Genomic DNA, 19488 nt, shown 5'->3' with positions numbered 1-19488 from the left:
ATGTCTAACGCCATCCGATTTTGTACTGCCATTAAAGATGTTGGACCCAACTGCTCAGCAAGTCCTTCAACTGCGTCCCTAGTAAGGTTCGCCAATCTCAGGACATTATAATGCACATAATTAATACGATCCACATTCTTGCTAGGAGTTACTGGAAAAAATGCGGAAATTATTGGAAGATTTTCAAATCCTCCAGCAATTTGGTCAGCTAACTTAAATTCATTAGGCACACCCCTAGGCACTCCAATAGCATCTATATATGTTGGTGATCCTATTGTAAGGTCAAACGATCCTGATGACCGTTTGGCCAACACATGACGTCTCCGCCTGGCTGTCAGTTGAGCGGTGCCGGGCTTAGCCAGCCGCACCCCCTTTTCACCTACTAAAACAAGAGGTGCACCTAAACGTACCATGGCACAGAGACCAGAAGTCCCACTAGGAATTCTAACATACAATCTATACCCACCACAATAATAATACAAACCAGCACGTGCCCACAGGCCTATTTCGGTGCCGGTGTCTCTTGATAACTTTCCTCTGGCCAGGTACGTCACAGTGCACCAATCGGTGTTAATCTCCCCGGCCTCATGCTCATGTCTGTCAGGAAAAGACACAGTAAAGTTAAAACACGTGTAGTTGGCTCTTCTTGGCGTGAAGGGACCAAGTACAGTATCATTACCTATTGGTGGAAACAAACTTGCTAATGTAGTACAATTACCTTCAGAAACCGCTTCTCCAGTGAGTCTGAGCATGCACTCAAATCTCCACTGGTCTTCAGGATGTAAAGGAGCTGGTTCTGTGAAAAGATGTGGGCGGGCAGCTGCGCACGCCACACAATCTGAAACATTCTGTTCCCTAGCATTTTGGATAAGCCAGTCTAGCCATAAATTGCTTTCACAGTAGCCAGTGGCCATTGAAATGAGCTGTTTAGGTTTTAGTCTTGTATAATCTACCTCGATTATTTGTGGGCCCGATTCAGAAAGTGGCAATGGTGGGGGAGGTGTTGATGCAGTTATTTCAGCCACACCGTGTGCAAAATCTCTAAAATTAATTTTAACCAAACCGTATGGATCCTTCCCTGAGACATCTGCCCCTATAAATAAATACACCACAGATCGGGCGGGCCACACAGTGTCATACCAACGATTCAGTGAGAGGGTCAATGGGTTCTGCCCAGCTGAGAAGTCCCGCTGAAACCCAAGCTTCTGCCACGTGGTGTCCTTGTAGGGGCGCCACGTGCCAGAATACTCCACTATGGTAGACCAGTGGTCACAAGGGCCCTTCCAATAAGTGTGATAGGGGTAGCCAAGCTTCTGATTATTACACTCTATATCTACCATTGGATTGTAACCTACCCAGACATCATATCCCCGCCATGAACTGTTTAAGCCTCTACATTTAATGACAGCACAAAGGTCGAATGTATATGAGGTAGTGGACCCTTTAACGTAGTCCAACTCTATACCGCCATAATAATCCAAACACTCATCTGATTTACCTGTTTCACTACGTTTGGTTCGCTTCGCCGTGGCCTGTGATGGTGGAGTCGCCGAAGTGGATTCAAGTCTGTCTCTGGGCAATTCGCTTAAAAGAAAAATCACAGTTACAATAACAACAGTCATCACTCCTAACACTACCAATTCTTTCCAATTTCCCCATAACCCCATCTTGTTTTTTTGTTTTGTTTTTTATCTTATCCCTTTTTATTCAATATAGTTTTCACTTTTCACTTGTTTTTATAAAACCACCTTTATCTTCTGGGTTGTGCGATCCTCTGTTGCTCTTCTTTCTTCGACTTCCGGGGTAGACTACCCTTCAGTCATTGCATGGATCAGGGATTTATTCTGTCCCTGGGCTGGGATCCATGTGAGGGGTCTCAGCCGAGTTCCCCCTCTTTTCTTTTGCAAAGAGCCTCTCCGACCGCTTAGGCTCTTCAGCTACAGCACACTGGCTCCAGTGGTACCAGGTTTCACCTTTCCCCTTCAGCTGAACTGCGTGTGAGGTCCTGGTCCCCACCTCAAACGGACCTGTCCACCTGGGCTCGTTCCACTTCCGTTTGTAAACCTTCAGCCACACCCACTTCGCCTCTGGCACCGTCTGCTCCTGTCCTTGGCCCGCCGTCACCTGTGATGTAAAACTTAAGACAAGAGCTTTTAGTGCTTTAAACTGCTTTAAATGTTCAAATGTAGGCATTTCTTGTCTTAAGGCTGGTATCCCTGCAGTGGGTCCAGGAAATTGTCTCCCGGTGAACAGCTCATAAGGAGTGAACCCGGTAGACTGATTTACTGAGCATCTAATGCTCATGAGGGCTATTGGTAATGCCTCAACCCAATCCATTTTGGTCTGTGCACAGATCTTAGCCAATTTATTTTTTAAGTTTTGATTCATTCGCTCAACCTTACCTTGAGACTGTGGATGATAAACGGTCCCAAACCTGTGTTGCAACCCTAGCATGGATTCCACTTCCTGCAAATGTTTATTCTTAAAATGTGTCCCATTATCTGATCTAATTCTCTCTGGGAATCCATGCCAGAGAATATAATGATTTATCAAACACTTAATGACTGTTGTGCTGTCTTCTCTCCGGGCTGGCCACGCCTCTGGCCACCCTGTCAAACTATCCACACATACCAGCAGGTCTATCTAAAGCCCCTCGCTGGTGTCACCATGTTTGTATAATCAATCACTATTTCCTGCCCCAGCCTCTGGAGCAGGGGAAACTTACCCATCTCTGGTTTCACTGTAGGTTTAGGATTGTGTTGGCCACAGATAAGGCAGGTTCGCACATGCTCCCCCAACATGTCCTTCAGGAATGGGTGCCACCAATGACAGAGATTCCTCTCCATCTGGACCACACCCACATGCCCAAGACCATGAGCTTCTCTGATCTTTTTCTCTGCCATATCTGCCGTCAACACTGGTCTTCCATCTGGCCCCCTCCAAATGTTGCTTACCTTTATGGCTCCTCTCTCCTTCCAGAGTGACTTTTCTTCTGGAGAGGCCTTCTCCTGTTCTTTTATGATGTCTTCGCGTTCCAGCCCTGGATTTTCTTCCCAATCCATTCCCATACTTACCATTTGTCTGATCCCTGTGTAACCAACCACTTTTTTGGCTGCTTCATCTGCTGCTCGATTACCTCGAGCAACCCAGGTGGCCGAATCGTCGTGGCCCTTGCACTTTATTATTGCCACCTCCAGGGGTCCTTCCAGCGCCTCTTCCAGCGCCTTCATCTCCTTCTCATGTTTGATTGGTTGTTGATTGGTAGTGAGGAATCCAGCTCTCTTCCACTGACCCAGCTCCACATGTGCAGCTCCAAAGGCATAGGCTGAATCAGTGTAAATGTTTATCTTCTTTCCTTGAGCATATTTAAGGGCTTCAATCAGTGCAATCACCTCTGCTCTCTGCGCTGACTGCTGCCCTTCCAACTTTGCTGCTTTGATCACCTCCAGCTGCTCCCCTCTCTTACTTACCACTGCATAGCCTGCCTTGAGCCCCTCCTTCTCGTCCCTAAAGCAGCAGCCATCTGTGAAGAGATCCTCTGCTCCTTCCATGGCTTCCGCTTTGAGATCTGGTCTTGTCTTGTCTTCTTTCCAGACCGCCTGAGCGCAGTCGTGCGGTTCCCCTGACCCCATTTGGTCTGCCATGTTTATCCCTTCATGTGTAAAAGTCAAATTTGGGGCCTCCAGCACTTTGCTGAGCCTCTGTTGTCTAAGTGGGGTCATGGTGAAGGCCTGTGAGTTAACATAAGCCACCACACTGTGTTGTTAAAACTCTCAGTGGGTGTCCTCTAACTATACGTGCTACTTTCTGGATGGCCTTTGCCACTCCAGCTACATGCTGAGTGCATGTAGGGTGCCTTTTCTCCATGTTGTCTAAGCATACACTGATGTACATCAAAACCTGTCTACCTCCCCCTTTTTCTGAAACAAAACGCCATTCACCACCCCTTTTGTTTCAGAAACATCCAAAAAGAAGTCCCTGTTGTAATCTGGCACAGCTAAATCTACTGCTCGAGAAAGGTCCTGTTTCAGAGAAATAAAGCATTGTTCAGCTTCAGTAGTCCAGTTCAACTTAGCAGTCAGGTCTCTCATTCCATGCTGCTTCACCAAGTCACGCAAAGGCTTAGTGTGGCCCACATAGTCTGGAATGTACTGCCAGCTGTAGCCTGTGAGACCTAAAAAGGAAAGCATCTCTTTCACAGTCTCCAGCCGCGGGTGGGAGAGAATGGCACTTCTATGAGCAGCCATCATCCCCACCATATGCTGTTTCACCTCTCTCCCTAAAAAAGTCACCTGTGGTCTCACCAACTGCAATTTGTCTTTACTCACTTTAAAGCCCGCCTCTGCCAGTCTCCTGAGCACGGTCATGGTGGCCTGAAAGCAAGCGTCTGCCATGGGAGCGGCAATCAGGAGGTCATCAACATATTGAACCAGAGTGCAGCCAGCCGGCATCACACATGGTTCCAACGTCTGCTTCAACACCTGGTTAAAAATCCCCGGTGACAGAGCAAATCCCTGTGGCAACCGAGTATACCTTAACTGTTGACCCCTGTAAGAGAAAGAAAACACATCACGCAGAGAGTGGTGCAAAGGTAAGCAAAAGAAGGCATTTGCCAGGTCAATGCATGTAAACCAATGCTGATCTGGGGAGAGATTTGCCAATGCAGTAAATGGATTAGGAACTGGCACAGTTTTAGTTTTCAAAATAGCATTAATGGCCCGCAAATCATGAGCCATACGATATTTACCTGTGCCATGCTTTTCCACTGGCAAAATAGGCGTGTTCCATTGAGACGTGGAAGGCTCCAACACCCCCACCTTTAACAGCCCTTCAATAGTCTCTGCAATGCCGTCCTCTGCCTGTGGTGAATGTTGGTACTGCGGACGCCATATTGGAATGTCAGATTCAAGTTCAAAGGTCACAGGCGAACAGGTGGTTAAGCCAACATCCGTAGGCACCTGTGACCACAGTGTGAGGCAACTGTGAGAGGCCTTTAACGACCTCTGGATGATCTGTCAGTTCCCTGCCATGTGTCCTACGAATGTGACGATGTTCCAATATAGTGTCATCTGTGTGGGGTGTTGAAATTCTATATGTTTTAGTACTTGGGGAGAAGGAAACATCAGGAATCTGTGTGAGTTGCCAATCAATTGCTCGTGAAGCTACACGCATCATGGGACCTAAGTCCTTCGCTTGATGTCCAGAATGAACCGCTAGAGACACATGAGGCACAGATTCATCACCCATTCGGAACCAGCTCTTTTGTTCCTCCGACAAATGGACCAGGGCTGCTACCCCCTGCGGTCCAACATAAATATCTCTGGTAGAGACCTGCCATGCCTTCCCCTCCAGGAATTCATGGAACAGATCTTCATACCACTCAGTATTTTCGCGATCATAAAAGAGTGTCACGTGGTATGGGTCAATGGGTGGAGCATACACGTCCAGGGCCATGATCCAGGGCAGCCAGAGTTGGAAGTGTGCCAGGATGCCGTTAGAGGTCGTCAGCCGGGCCCAGTAGATTTCTGCTGTACGATCAATGTCCTCAGAGAGCAGCCACTGTCCTCTCGTACCTGTGGCCACACAAGGAAGCTGTGTGCCATCCTTCAGAGTCACTGTTAAACCATCAGGCCCACACATGATCACAGCTCCCAGTTTGATGAGCAGGTCTCGCCCCATCAAGTTCACAGGCACCTGCGCTGAAATAACATATGGATGAGCCACCGCTTGCTTTCCAATTTCAGTCTTTAAAGGAACAGTCACTGGCAATGTCATTGAAACCCCAGAGAAGCCGACCACGCTGACCTCGTCCCCAGATAATTTAGTGTTATCAGGAACTTCTTGGATGGTTGAATAAGTAGCTCCCATATCAACAAGGAACGGCAGAGTCAGTCCATTCACCGTCAGTGAGAGTAAGGGGTCCGCCTTTCCCCCCTCTCCTCGGCCTCCCTGTGGGGTGTGTCTCTGCTGCCAGTCCTGGCTGTTCCAGCCGGCCTCCCAGGTCGGCATTTGAGGTCTCGGTCCAGGGATCATGTGTGGGTTTGGAGCCTGGTAGTATGGACCACCCCTTCCTGCTTGAGGCGTGACCATTTGCTGTTGAATTTGTGGCTGCTGTGGACAGTCTTTCGCCCAGTGCCCAGGCTGATAACACACCCAACAGACACCTCTAGGCCCACGACCCGCTCCAGGCGCACCCCTTCCATAGCCCCAGGTGCCCCTCGCCCCCACCGAGCCACCACGGCCTCTTGCCCTGCCTCTACCGGCCCACACATTACCTCCCCAGCTGGCCATGGGTGCACTCTGCAAACCATCATAATGTGTCCAGGAATTCATTGGATAAATATTTGGGTTAAATTCAGGCCTTTTAGGCACAGGAGGGCAGTCTTGAGCTACCATCACCTTTGATAAATCAGTTAATTTGTTCTCTTTTTTCTTTTCACTTACCTTCTGTTTCGCTTCTCCCAAGTTCAGCTTAAGCAATTGTTCCTGAATCTCCTCCAACTCCCCTTTTTTCTTATCTTCACCTTGCTTGTATTTATCCAAATAATGCACCAAATGTCTCTCCCAGCGATGTGTGTCTGCCCCTTCTAAATCAGGGACATCCAAAATCTTTTCTCTTACCTTTTCTGGTATCCCTTCTAATACTGCCTTTCTAAACCACACCTGGTGAAGACCACGTGCAGAAGGATTGTAACCTGTGTTCTGTATCCACTTCTCTTTCACCTGCTCTACATAATCTCTGGGGTTTTGATCAGGCTTCCATTCCAACTTTGTAATGGCAGCCGCATTTGGGGTTGGATATTGTTGCCGCACAGCATTCCCAATCTGCTCCTGCACTCTGAAAAAGGGTGTAGAGTCTGGTCTAGTGATGACAGCTGCCAGTACCTGGATTTCCTCCAGCGCAGTAACTGTCATACACCGGCCAGCTATGGCTCGAAAATCCCCCAGGGCGAGCTGTGTGCCTGATGTCACTTTATCAAGTTGTCTCAGCCAACCCGCCCCTCCATCAATGATGGGTGGGAGCATCTCCACCAATCTCTCTGCCTCTCCGGCTAATAATTCCGGAGGAGACCTAGCTGTTGCTCCTGCTGCACTGGACCGTTCTTCTTCCCCTTCCTCGTCCTCCTCCTCTTTATGATCCAGGTGGGTCTGGACCTGAGCAGCAGGTGGCGCTGTCTTTTCAGGTCCTATTGTTATCATTTGTTGCTGCGGCCTTGGGCGGTGCTGCTCCTCATACTCACACTCAACCTGCCCTCCAGTTAGTCGCAGCACCACACCATCTTCATTCTCCATGCTGCCATCCTTAATGCTCAACATAGGATAATTACCGAAATATGGAGGAGGACATACTGAAAAAAGAGGAGCCGTGGGCTGGGGATGTGGAAGACAATCAAGTCTCAACTTACCTTCCTCTTCCACAGATTCCCTCATCCAGTGCTCCAATCCTTGGCAGCTGATTCCCCATGCAGCCAGCCTGGCTCGTTTCTCCTCCTCCTCCTTTATTCGGTCCTTAACTCCCCTCTTCTCCAAGATATTCGCTCCATCCAACTCTCTCCTGAGTTTCTCCTCCTTCTCCTCAGATGCCTTGGCCGCTTCCAACAAAACTTTTGCAAGAGAGTATCGCATGTCACCTTTTATTCCAGCTTGATCACATACACTCATTATTTCCTTCCCCACTTCCAGTATTTTACCATTCTTACCTGTTAGATGTCCTGTCATGGTGATCTTCAATGCTTCCCCTAATTTCTCTTTTTGCTTCTCAACAGTTTTCCATTGCATTTCTCCCTCCGTTGGACTCCTCACTCCTTCTCTAATAATCTCCTGTTGTTCAGTCATTATTTTAACTCACCTGAAATTCCCTTTACTTACCACCAGATGTCGCTGTAGTTTTCCTCGGAGCCCTCTGAGCTTCTCCTTGGTACTCCTCCTCCGTCCCACAAATGAGTCCGCCCCCTGAGGCTGGCTATCGCACACCTCCTACTTCTCGCAGTCCCCTTCACAACTCACTGCAGGACACTTCCTCCTCTGCTGATCCAGGACAACGCCCCAGTCAGCACCAAGAGCGGGTACCGTCCGCTCACACCTCACAAAACTAGGACAATTAGGCTCACAATCATCAGATCGCGCCACATTTGCCTCACGAATTATTCAAACTGCGCCACGGACTGGATACCGCAGTTTCTCTTCCCCAGAAAAAATAAAACCAAATTCAACCCCCCAATTGACTTCACAGTTTGCAACAATTCGCGACATGGCCTCCTGCCGCAATTTCTACACACCACAAACACACACTTTTAGACACAAATTCTTTTTGTTACTTTAATTGACTCCCGTACTTCAGACGAGACGGCGCTTTTCACACACACAACGCAATCTACTAACGCTGCAGTCAGTGGGGTGAGCCAAGCCGTCGTGCTTTCACTAACGAAGCAACTTGCCCCCACTCTCATGCAGGTTATCAACCGCGACTAGGATCCAACACCTAGCTTTAGTTATTTAAGGCGTCCCCGGTTCCCTAGGTAACCACCCTGGAATCTCCTGTCCCACAGATCCTATCCCCGCGTCCGAGAATAGGTGGAGCTACCAAGCCCGGAACACACACAGCCCTGAGCTGCGACGAGGCCTTTCAGCCCCACTTTCTAACTAATAGTAACACACGTTTCCTGCTTTAACGCACGGAGGACGGATCACACACCGCCACTTTTTCCTAATAACTAAGACGGATCACACACCGCCACGGATGAAACACCGATTCTATTAATTACTAACTAAGACTGATCAAACACCGTTTCTTTAACATACTGAGTGAAATTACACTGAGATACGCTCAACTTGGCGAACAGATAATTTAGACTTTATTCAATATGCACACTTTGAAAATAAACAGGTGGTGCTTACCTTATAAATGATTGAGCCGGCTCTCTGTTCGCCTCGTTTTCACGATCTCAGCTCTGCCAATGCGTCCTCTCTGGGCCTCGAGCAAATCCCAGGGTTTCGGCACCAAAACTGTTGCAAAAAGCAGTTTCACCCCGGTTCGTATATTTGTCAGGCCTCCAGAAAGAACACCGGGACTCAGTAGTCAATTAACAATACCTTTATTAATACACACTTATTGATTATACCTTCTAGAAGGGAGATGTACAGAACCCCGGACTTTCTCTGCAGATCTCAACTCCTTTGTCTGTTACATGCAGTTTTGTATAAGTGACCCCCCTTCTAATCCCTCTACGAGGTGCCATAAAACTAAGCACTATGTTTACATGTTTGTGTGTGTGCGAGCACGTGAATGCCTACATGTGCGCGTTCCCGCGTGTCTATGTGAGTGCTCGTGAGTGACTATGTCCGCATACCTGTGTGTATGTGTGTGCACGTGAGTGAGTGTGCATGTGGTTGTGGGTGCGTAAGAATTAAAGCACTGTAGGTGTGTGTGTCTCTATATGGTGACTCCCCGGAGGTCATAAAACCCCATCTCCGTTCCAGACCACAGTTATCAAGTTACAAATGTTGAGACCCCCACACAGGTATTCTCTGGGGAATTTCCACTCAGCATTAACTCTTCTTTGTCTTACATTCACAGTTCAACTGGGGGAGGGTCTCCTAAAATCTACTCCTAAGTTTATGACACAGTCAGGCCTTTATTACATCCAGGGCAGTGTCAGTGTCTCTACAATAGTTCTATCCTATCTAAAACATTCCTAAACTCTAAAATAAGCTAAACATTCCTACACAAGTAATCTTGGAAAAAGTAACTAAACTTGGTCAATTATTTCTTCAGACTTTACATGTCAAACCTTCTCAGAAGAAACAAGACATGATGGCAATTTAACAATGTATTAAACAAACAGGGGTCTCAGTAGCATGTGGAAGAACAATATGCAGAATCAGCCTGGCACCACCTCTTCATGCTGGTCACAATCTGGACACACTACTGCAGTGGGATGGTATCCCATTCTTCAATCAGCACTTGTCACAGGTCAACCAAATAAACAGGCTTTCCAATGGTATGAGATTTATTGGTAAGACCCTTTGAAACAATAAAGAAATAATAAACCAAATAATAATCCAATTTAATAGTTTTTCAATTTAATCTGTCGGTACAAGTTAGATTATTGTTTCTATCCAGCCGTATTCTTTTTACAATTACTAGGTAAAACTGTTGCAGAAAAAAAGGGAGATTAAATATCCATCTTCCATCTGAAAGGTTTCTCTAAACTGTAGCAATGAGTTTGGTTAGCTGTGTTTGGTTTTCTTGATATAGACTCTGATGAGGTTAATAACTTAGAGAGCAGCAAGGAGCAAGACTGAAATGCTGGGAATGGCTGAGCAAAGAGCCAGTGAGAGCATAAATGAGTGGTGTTTCCCTTTGTGTTTTTCTCCTGATGAGGCTGTCTGGAGTGCTGGTAAGTGTGCCTCTTGTGTGGGTATCAGGGACCAGCACCAGAACATCAGCATGACTCGTAGAAAGGCTGTGAGGCACAACGAGTGGGTAATATGAAAAGAAAAAAGCCTACTCATGACACCAACAAAAACACGTTTTAAAGAAAAATACAGTGGGTAAGGCTAGATATGGATAAGAAGATGGTTCTAGAACAGGATTCACAGTGAAATCTATCAATCAGTAATACATTATGTATTAATTACGAACTGCCCAGATGTATCAAATATCATGTACAAAAGGTTAGCAGCTAACTAGTGAAGAAAATAGAACAAAATTACAGAAACAATGGAGAGCAAAACTAGAGCTAAAACACCTTGACTAGTGGGCATTCCTTCTGGTGGGAACAATCTAACTGAGGGTTACTCTTTAGAAATTTACAGGGAATTAGGCAACAGATTGCTAACAAGTTATTTATTATGCTTTATGCATATAACATGCTTTTTACCACCATTGTCTGGATAGAATGAAGCTGTCATAGTGTGAAATAGGAAGTGGACTCACCCAAGTATCCCAGAATGCATTTCGTCCAACACCCGAAAGGTGAAAATGGCAGAGTAGTGAAAACTACAAGTAACATTTGAAATACTACTGTTTCTGTTGAACAAATTAAACTTTTAAGGTGATTTTAGGCAAGAATGTAGATGTGTAAACTTCAAATATCTGTTCAATTTATCAAGACATGGCCTAAAAGTGCTCCAGTGTTTTCAGATAAGTCCCTTCCTGCTGGTCTAACAGCTAACTTGCCCCACCAGCTATCAACTGACCAGAAGGTCAAGGCACACTATACCCAGCGAGAACGCCTTATTTCAGGCACATCGTTTTAAGAACCCTCTATGGCTTTCACTACTCAGTGGAAGTGAAAAGAAAGAAATAATTCACGAAGCTTCATAACTGGATTATTTAACAAATTTTAAGGATTGCATAAGCACATAGCCTTTATGGAATTCCATATCAGTGTGATTTCTGCAACACTCAAAAGCCAACAACTCTGTGATGCATTGAGTGTTTCATCCCAGATGCCATGCTCCCCAAACACTATTTTGGCTGCCAGCTGTTTCAGAGTTCTGACATTTAGCTCACAGCAACAGAAAAAGACAAGAATATCAAAATTATTCTGAGATATAGACAGTGTACCAGTTTTGCTGGACTTAAGGGAAACTAAATCCAAAAATATTTTGTTAAACAGTAACAAGCTTGAATATTATTTACAAGCAAAATAAATATCTCAAAGTCCTCATCTTAAGACTCAAGTATTAAATAATTTAAATTTAATAAGTCCCTTAAGACAAAGGCAATTTATTGGTAATATAATTTATAAACTTCAATTAGCCATTAAAAGCCAGTTTCCATTTTGGAATAGCAAAAGAGCATTTACAAGAAAGTGACACGGTGAATGAATTAAAATCTGTGGGAGAATTCGTCAACACCAAAAATGATGGTAGAAGTAGAACTTCGAGGTCAAAGTCAGCATGCTTTTTCAGTCTGTTCTTTTAGATTTGACAAAAGATTTCATGCATGCAGTGTCTTTTAGTGACCATTCAATTTCAAATTTAATCAGATATGCCATCTTAAAATGAGCAACATGTGTGTGAATGATATATGTGAATGATAGTTGATGATTTATTCTCCTTTTTGATTCAAATGGTAGCCCTGAAATGCAGCTCCATCGCTATCTCCTCTTCCTTGTAAACAACCTGCAGATTTTATACAGTACTCTGGAATCGCTCCCCCTCCTCACTCAGGAGGTCTAATCCCTGTTGCTCATTCATCTGCTTGTTAATAAGGGACTTAACCGGTCTACTACTTGAGTCCTCTCACTCTTTTAATGGCACATGTTATATTTAATAGGACTCAAAATTAGTGACTGACACCATAAAGCCACCAGGAATGTGTTTAGCTAGGAAGCTAAAGGCATTTTTCTTCTATACATCTCGACTTCTTTTTGCAACCGCCACCTACTGATTATTAAAGAGGTGCAGGTTTAAGGTGAAATGTGACCATCTTGTTTGGCAACAGATTGCCATTATAATAAACTATATTTGAACCATTCCAGAAATATTAAAAGACATAGTGTTAGTAAGAGGAGGATGAGACTGATCATTAATTATAATGAGTATAAATAAGTAAGCATGTGTGGAGGGAAATGGATGTTTCCCTGTAACATTAAAGTCTTATGTTTTTTATAATTCTGAACATCGCTGTGGCTCATAAATTTATGGGTTTTATTGCTGCTGTCCCTAAAGATAAATGAGCCTTTCAGATGAAACTCATGTTCAGGAATCTTTTGGTTTTTTTTGTCCCACAGCGATCCTGTAAATCAGCCGTGGCCTTCTTCCAGTTCAGTATCCTGGCTAACTACTTCTGGCTCCTGGTGGAGGGCATGTACCTGCAGACACTGCTCACTCTCACATTTGTCTTCCAGAAGAAATACTTCTGGTGGTACATACTTATTGGCTGGGGTTGGTACCTCACTCGTCATCATCCCGGTCTATCATATGTCCCTGTTTCCTTTCATGTGATTTCCTGTTTTTCATCTTGTTTCACTTTAGTTCTTTTCCTAATGATCAGGTCCCTCTGTTTGTGCCTCCCAGGTCTCCCGACGGTAATCATAACAGCTTGGATTCTAACTCGAAACTTCTACGACAACAGGGGGTGAGCAACAGCTGCAGGATATCAAGACAATATCAAATTAGAGAAAATTTAAATAACAAAAAATAATAATAATACATACACACTCAAATAACTTTAGACTAAACATAAAATTTTAATAAAAATAACATATTTTGTGATCTACTCATAGTTGCAAAAAAGGCTTTTTGATAATATATTCATTTGTAAAGTAATTCACACCCACAGTGCTTTACAAAACTCTCGAGGATGACTCATTTCTTTATCTTTTGCTATGAAAACAGGAACTATTTGGAGCAAGTTATTGAAACATGTTTGAATACAAGTGAAAATACAGTATACAAGCAAAAACTCTAACAAGTTTGTACAATTCTAATGAACTTGAAAGTGAACATTTGCTATGACCACCTTTATTCTTCAGCAATGAAACCTCTTTGGCAAGTGTTCTTGTAATTTTTTTGACTTCAGGAATAGTTTTCCGGGCTTCTTTAAGAACACTCCAAAGTTCTTCTTTGGAAATTGACTGCTTTTTGATCCATTCTCTGTCAACTATAATAGAGCGTCCACCATGTTTTACAAATGACTGTAGATACTCCCCTGACCTCCTCTTTATGGACATACCATGATTCATCACCACACTAATATTGCCAGTTTCAGTGCAGTTCTTGTGTCATTGTGCCTACCTCAGTCTTTTCTCCTGGTTCTGTTCCTTAAGAATGGCTGCCAACATTCAACTGAGACCATTTCTGGTGAAGCTTCAGTTAACAGCAGATGGCTCAACTGAAGGGGCTGATGCTTTTCTCACATCCTGTGTCAGGCTAGTAACAAATTACCTAAAGATAAGGTTTAATTCAATTCAGTTTTATTTATATAGCACCAAATCACAACACCCTTTGACTAAATGTGCTTTGTATTGCAAAGTAAAAACCCTACAGGGAGGGAGAGCCATCTGCAGCAATAGGTTGGGTTGAGGAGGTTAAAACAGGACAAAAGACACACTGTGGATAGTCTTAAAAAGTAAATAGGGTGTCTGTCTCTCCACTTGTAATATAACATTGATTTTTTGCAAAGTTGTCTGTTCTATGTAAACACAACACTGGTTCCTCCCTTGAATTAGGTGTATTTTTATACCTGTATGATTCATGTCAGTATGAAGTGGCTTAACAAACAAACAAACAAAATCTCCTGAAGATGGTCAGGACTGCAGTCAATACCACTTTCAGAAATGACATTATTATAAGAAAATCTGGTTCCTTGGAAGCAAAATATAAAGAAATGCGGAATGGCTCAAGATATTTTCACAGTACTAAAAATGTATTAGCTTATTGCTATTGGTTTTAAGTTTAATATATATTGTTGATTGTTTAAAGAATTCAAAGATACTATAAACAGCCTTATAAGCCAGTGGTAATGTGGTAAGTTGTATGTTTTGGGATGAGGTGTACAGTATAATGGGTTTGGAACTGAATTTTGCCCCCCCCCCATGTCTGCCTGTTGTGTGTCTCAGGTGCTGGGATGACACAGATGTGGCCTTCATCTGGTGGATCATAAAAGCTCCAATAACTGCATCACTACTGGTGAGTACAGTAAAAGTGGGAGCCATTGCTGGATTATCAGAGTCCTCAATCTTGGCACAGTCCTGCATTTTGACTGTGCGGCTGCTATTGCAGACACTTATCTTGTCTTCACATTAGGAGTGACAATAACAAGTCAGGGAGAGTTGAGTCATATTCTACCTGGTCAATGCACAGAAGGTCAACAGAAATGACTAAATCAGAATCTCTCTGGTTTTCCTGCTATTGTGTTATGTTTGTTTCATTAAGACTCTTATTACAGCTCCCATATCCCTCCTGACTCTAGAATTTATTTTATTATATGTTCATATTATCACTTTTTCTCTCTGCAGTGTTATAAAGTACCTTTATATTGTGGCACTTGTTTCAGCTTATTGCATCATATGTTTATGGTGTGTATATGTGTGTTTACAGTGGGGTTACAAATTCTCAATTCTTACTCATATAATTTGCCCTTGACTGAAGGGAATCATGTCTAGATTCCAAACCTCTCCTTGCACATGCGTAGTCACTAAAATCTTACTTGATTATATTTCGACTTCTTTAAGGGCATCTGCTTGTGCAGTGGCTTTTTTGGTCTCTCTTTTATTGTTTCCAGCATTGCTATTTTTAGATCGCTCCATGAAAGTCATATTCAAACCACTCGTACATGCATTTTGCAATTTTACCAATGACCTTAAACTCAAAAAGTAAGTGTCAACTTCCTCACAAAAACGGATTTTGGCCATCAAAATTGGTGGTAAACGGTACATCTTCTTAGATGATCCAGAAACCAAACAACAGTTTTCAATGAAAGACTCTAGAGTGTCCAAAGGTGGTGCATCTGGGATATTTAGCAGAAGTGTTCCATTAATGGTTGCTCTTGTGTGGATGGGAAACAGCTGGGGCTGAGACTGGTGAGTGGCAGCTTGGTGTCTGCAGCAGTGCTGTGGAGCTGGCTGTCTGGAGCAGCAGTTGAGAATATGTAAGATCAAGGGAAGAGACTGAATTTAACTCTGGTGAATAAGGCCGGGTAAGATTAATTGACTACAATTGTCTTTCCATCTGGGTCATGGAGATACACACACTTGAAATTGTTCGAGACTGCAGCATTTCAGGACAGCTGGAAATGATTCCTACTAGCTGATAGACCCACTGAGAGAGGCTTGTCCATAGATTTTTAAACTGAGGAGGAAATCCTAAAGATCCTCATATTTCCCCAGAGATCTTCTGGGTCCATGTTTAGTGCCAATGTTTTGTCATGAATTGCAATGTTTTGGACTGAAATGCAGACATGTGAAGACGAAGGCAAACAAGCCTTTGCTGAGAAGCAAAAAATTCACTGGGAGAATAAACAAAATCCACAACTGGCAAGAAATATGCAGGAGAGGTTAACAGACACTGACAGAAAGGACCAGAGAGAAGACAGCGCTATGTATACACAGAAGGACAATCAGGGAAAGTGGACACAGCTGGGAAAAAACAGGTGCAGACAATCAAGACAATGAGAAAGCAGGGAAAGTAAAAGTAAATGCAAACCACTACAGACAAGTACAGCTACCAAAAATAAAATAGGAAGAGATAATGATAGCTAAATGAGGAAATCCTGACACATGAATGAGCTAAATCTAGGGGCATTCATATGAGTGTAAAACAGAATAACTCGAACTAAACACTTTAGACAGAAAATACTAAGAAATAATACATCCACGTTGAGACGGAAACTTTGAGGCTTCTTCCTGATTGTACTGAAAAAAGATTCAAAGATTCAAAGCCTCCAAGACAGATACTACTAGTGACATCTAGTGCTCATGTGCAATTATAGCAGCCACGAATTTCCAAATGATTCACACAATTCAGTGATTCCAGTTCCAAAACAAAAGAGATAAATTAAATCTTAAGAATCAGAATCACTTTATTAATCCCTAGGGAAATTGTGTGGGTTACAGTTGCTCCAAGACAGTAACAGTAACAGACTAAACTATTTAAACAATACAATATGTTACAGATTTTGCAAATTTAAGAAATAGCACCAATATATACAAATCAGTCAATTATAAATATCAAGGATTAACAGGGGTGGTTGTAACTAGATATCAAGAATATTACAGAGTAGAAAAGAGCATGTGCAAAAAGGGTGTAACTGTTGCGTGTTTACAGTATATTCGATGGAGGAGTTGTACAGGGAGATGGCCACGGCCAGGAATGATTTCCTGAGTCGTTCAACGGCGTCTTCATTCTAAGAATTATTGCCCACACATGAAAGTGATACAACATTTTGAAATGTCAAGTTGCTAATAAAATGTTTAACAGGGTCAAAATGACATAGGAATTAATGCAACACCACTTTTCCAGCATGCTGGGTTGCCTAGCAAAACTTACTGTTCAGCCACATTTTGACATAAAGACTCACAAAATTTTTTTTTAAATATATATAAGAGATTGTAGTTAGATAAAATATTAATAATTAGGCTACTGCAGGCCTGAATGGGTCGTGCAACAAAAGTGATTTCCTGCATTTAACCGTTGTAAATTAGTTATTTATTACTTATCAAACTTGTCAAACATCCTCTCATGAATGATATCAAGTCATTTTGAGGTGAAAGCGCATTCCTCTCACAGGGCAGAAGCTGCAATCACTTTAGGCAAAGTCAGTTTTTTTAATATTCTTTGTTTATCCAGGTATAAATGCTTAATGGAATTAAAAATATCTTTTTCAAAAGAAATCTGTCCACAAAGGCACACAGTACTAGGTATAAGGCAGAGTTAGTTACAGGCTAACCCCTTGATAACGTCTGCTGGCTACAGGCATAATAAACATATCAAAGTCTTTAGACATAACAAAGTAAGTGTGAGTTGTTCAAACCAATAATCAATCAATCAATCAATCAATAATTGATCTTTTTTTAAAATTACAAAAGATATTAGATGAAAATAGTCAAGATGACCCGGCCTGGCAGTTCTAGTGTTTAATGTGTCGTCCTGTTATCAGGCTACTTAAAACATAATTTAGATTGTTATGACAGGTTTGTACTGTTAAGTAAGATGATAAGTATTTCAACATCTGTGTTTTGGAGGGATGATTCAAGGTTTTTGGCAACTTTTAATGCCAAAAAAGATCTGTTGCAACACTGCAAAGCAGTACACCAAACATTTTTCATCTCCCTATAACAAATGAAACAGGGCTAAAGAGTTGAACCCATCACCAAGCTTCCAGTGTTTCACTGTGACGTATGAAGCCTCAAGCATTATCTGTCATATGGTCACAGAGGTTTGATTCAAGCCTCAACACGGTGTTTTGAACCAGTCTGCTTCAACAGAGTGAAGCAGGCTTCAGCCTAAGTGTCAAATGTTCCATCTCTAGTTAAATGTTAACAATATTCTGATACATTACTAATTTTGTGCTTCCCACTTGTTTCATGTAGGTTAACTTCGTGATCTTCATCAACGTAATCCGTATTCTGGTCCAGAAGCTTAGGTCTCCTGGTGTTGGTGGCAATGATACCAGTCACTTCAAGTGAGACAGAATAAATGCTGCTGCGTGAGAATGCATAAAGAACAAATATAAAGTCACAGGGGATAGTGAATCTGCATGTGTAGAATGTGTCTGTGTTTTGCATGTGTGTGTGCAGGAGGCTCGCCAAGTCCACTCTGCTGCTCATCCCACTATTCGGGATGCATTACATGGTGTTTGCCTTCCTGCCAGAAAACACAGGGACAGAGGCACGCATCTTCATAGAGCTCGGCGTGGGTTCCTTCCAGGTAGAACCCAAAATACACATCAACATATAAAGGTAAAAAAGAATAAATATATGTCATGAAAGCATATGTAATACTCTTGAATACTCTATCTCTGCTCTCAAGGGTTTTGTGGTGGCACTGCTCTACTGTTTCTTGAATGGTGAGGTAAGTAAAGTAAATACTAAACAACATTACGAGATGTAATGCCTGGACTATTTCATAGTCATAGTCATATATGGTCTGACTGTAGATTTTTTTTTCATTTAAACGGTTCATAAAACTGCACAGATGATGCAAATCAGAGATAAAATAAACAAAACAGTGCTGCAGTACAGCACCCTTAATTAAATGTGGAAAGTTGCAGTAAAGAGTCTGCCAAAGTAGGGTTGGTGGAATCAGTATCAGGTCCATCCTGAAGGAATCTAGCTTTTAGTGGAATTACCAGCACAATCTCTCTATGTGCTCCATGTTTTGCTTCTTTTTGCCCTTCCCCCGACAACTTGTCGCAGTCAATAACTACCACCCCCAAACCTAGTTCTGCCAGAGTTCAATAAACAGAGTTCATTTGGAAAAATTGAGCATGATTGATTGAGATAAAGAAATTAATGTATTTGGCCAATAGACTCCGATGGCCCATCATGGCAATGACAGGATTTAGGACAGGACCCCACGGAGTCTAGACGCTGGTGGTGGTGAAAATGAAGGTTGTTCTTTTAAACTATGCAACGTGGAGGCTGATTGTTTCAAAGAAGGCAGGCAAGAAGATGATTGGAGTAGAGTAATGATAACAGCACTGAGTTTGACAGTGTGGGAAAGCAGTATTGATGTAAAGAACAGAAAAGCAGCCTTACATCAGGGAAAGCAGCCAGAAGACTGATTACAGATGTTCCTTATTGGATGCACAAGCTTAATTTCTTCCTTTCCACCATTGCTAAGTGCCACTCACAGGATTCTCTTCTGTATTACATCAAATTTCACTATGTTACAATTACTGTAACTGTTGTGTTGTAGAAATAAAACTGAAGGGAATTGAATAAACTAATAAGATGTCAGGAACCTCATAATCTATAGGCACCTGACCAATGAGGACTATTTAGAGCCATTTAATCATCGTCCTTAGAAAAGGAC

General features: G+C 42.9%; 2 protein-coding genes across 3 annotated transcripts in view; one reads left to right on the top strand and one right to left on the bottom strand.

Annotated features, from left to right (window-relative positions):
* The window catches only part of ghrhrb (growth hormone releasing hormone receptor b), a 74600-nt gene that overhangs the window by 49451 nt on the left and 5661 nt on the right, over positions 1-19488 (top strand). The window contains exons 7-12 of the mRNA XM_005468265.4: positions 12744-12897; positions 13030-13090; positions 14574-14643; positions 18045-18136; positions 18252-18381; positions 18484-18525. Of these exons, the coding sequence (XP_005468322.1) occupies positions 12744-12897; positions 13030-13090; positions 14574-14643; positions 18045-18136; positions 18252-18381; positions 18484-18525 (549 nt within the window). The remainder of the gene's footprint in view (positions 1-12743; positions 12898-13029; positions 13091-14573; positions 14644-18044; positions 18137-18251; positions 18382-18483; positions 18526-19488) is intronic.
* On the bottom strand, positions 1762-12735 carry LOC109195047 (uncharacterized). 2 transcript variants are annotated; one of them, XM_019346481.2, is made up of 2 exons: positions 4748-12735; positions 1762-4548 (listed from the first exon to the last, which is right to left on the bottom strand). In XM_019346481.2, the coding sequence occupies exon 1, from the start codon at positions 7834-7836 to the stop codon at positions 4912-4914; it is 2925 nt and encodes a 974-aa protein (XP_019202026.1). In that variant the 5' UTR covers positions 7837-12735; the 3' UTR covers positions 1762-4548; positions 4748-4911. The 2 variants fall into 2 exon arrangements, with proteins under 2 accessions (XP_019202026.1, XP_025755269.1); XM_025899484.1 differs by having other exon boundaries at positions 1762-2137.

Source organism: Oreochromis niloticus, linkage group LG17 (genome assembly GCF_001858045.2).
Source record: "Oreochromis niloticus isolate F11D_XX linkage group LG17, O_niloticus_UMD_NMBU, whole genome shotgun sequence".
In the NCBI taxonomy this organism is placed as follows: Eukaryota; Metazoa; Chordata; class Actinopteri; order Cichliformes; family Cichlidae; genus Oreochromis; species Oreochromis niloticus.
The sequence above is the reverse complement of the archived record's forward strand: the minus strand, read 5'-3'. Positions and strand labels throughout refer to the sequence as shown.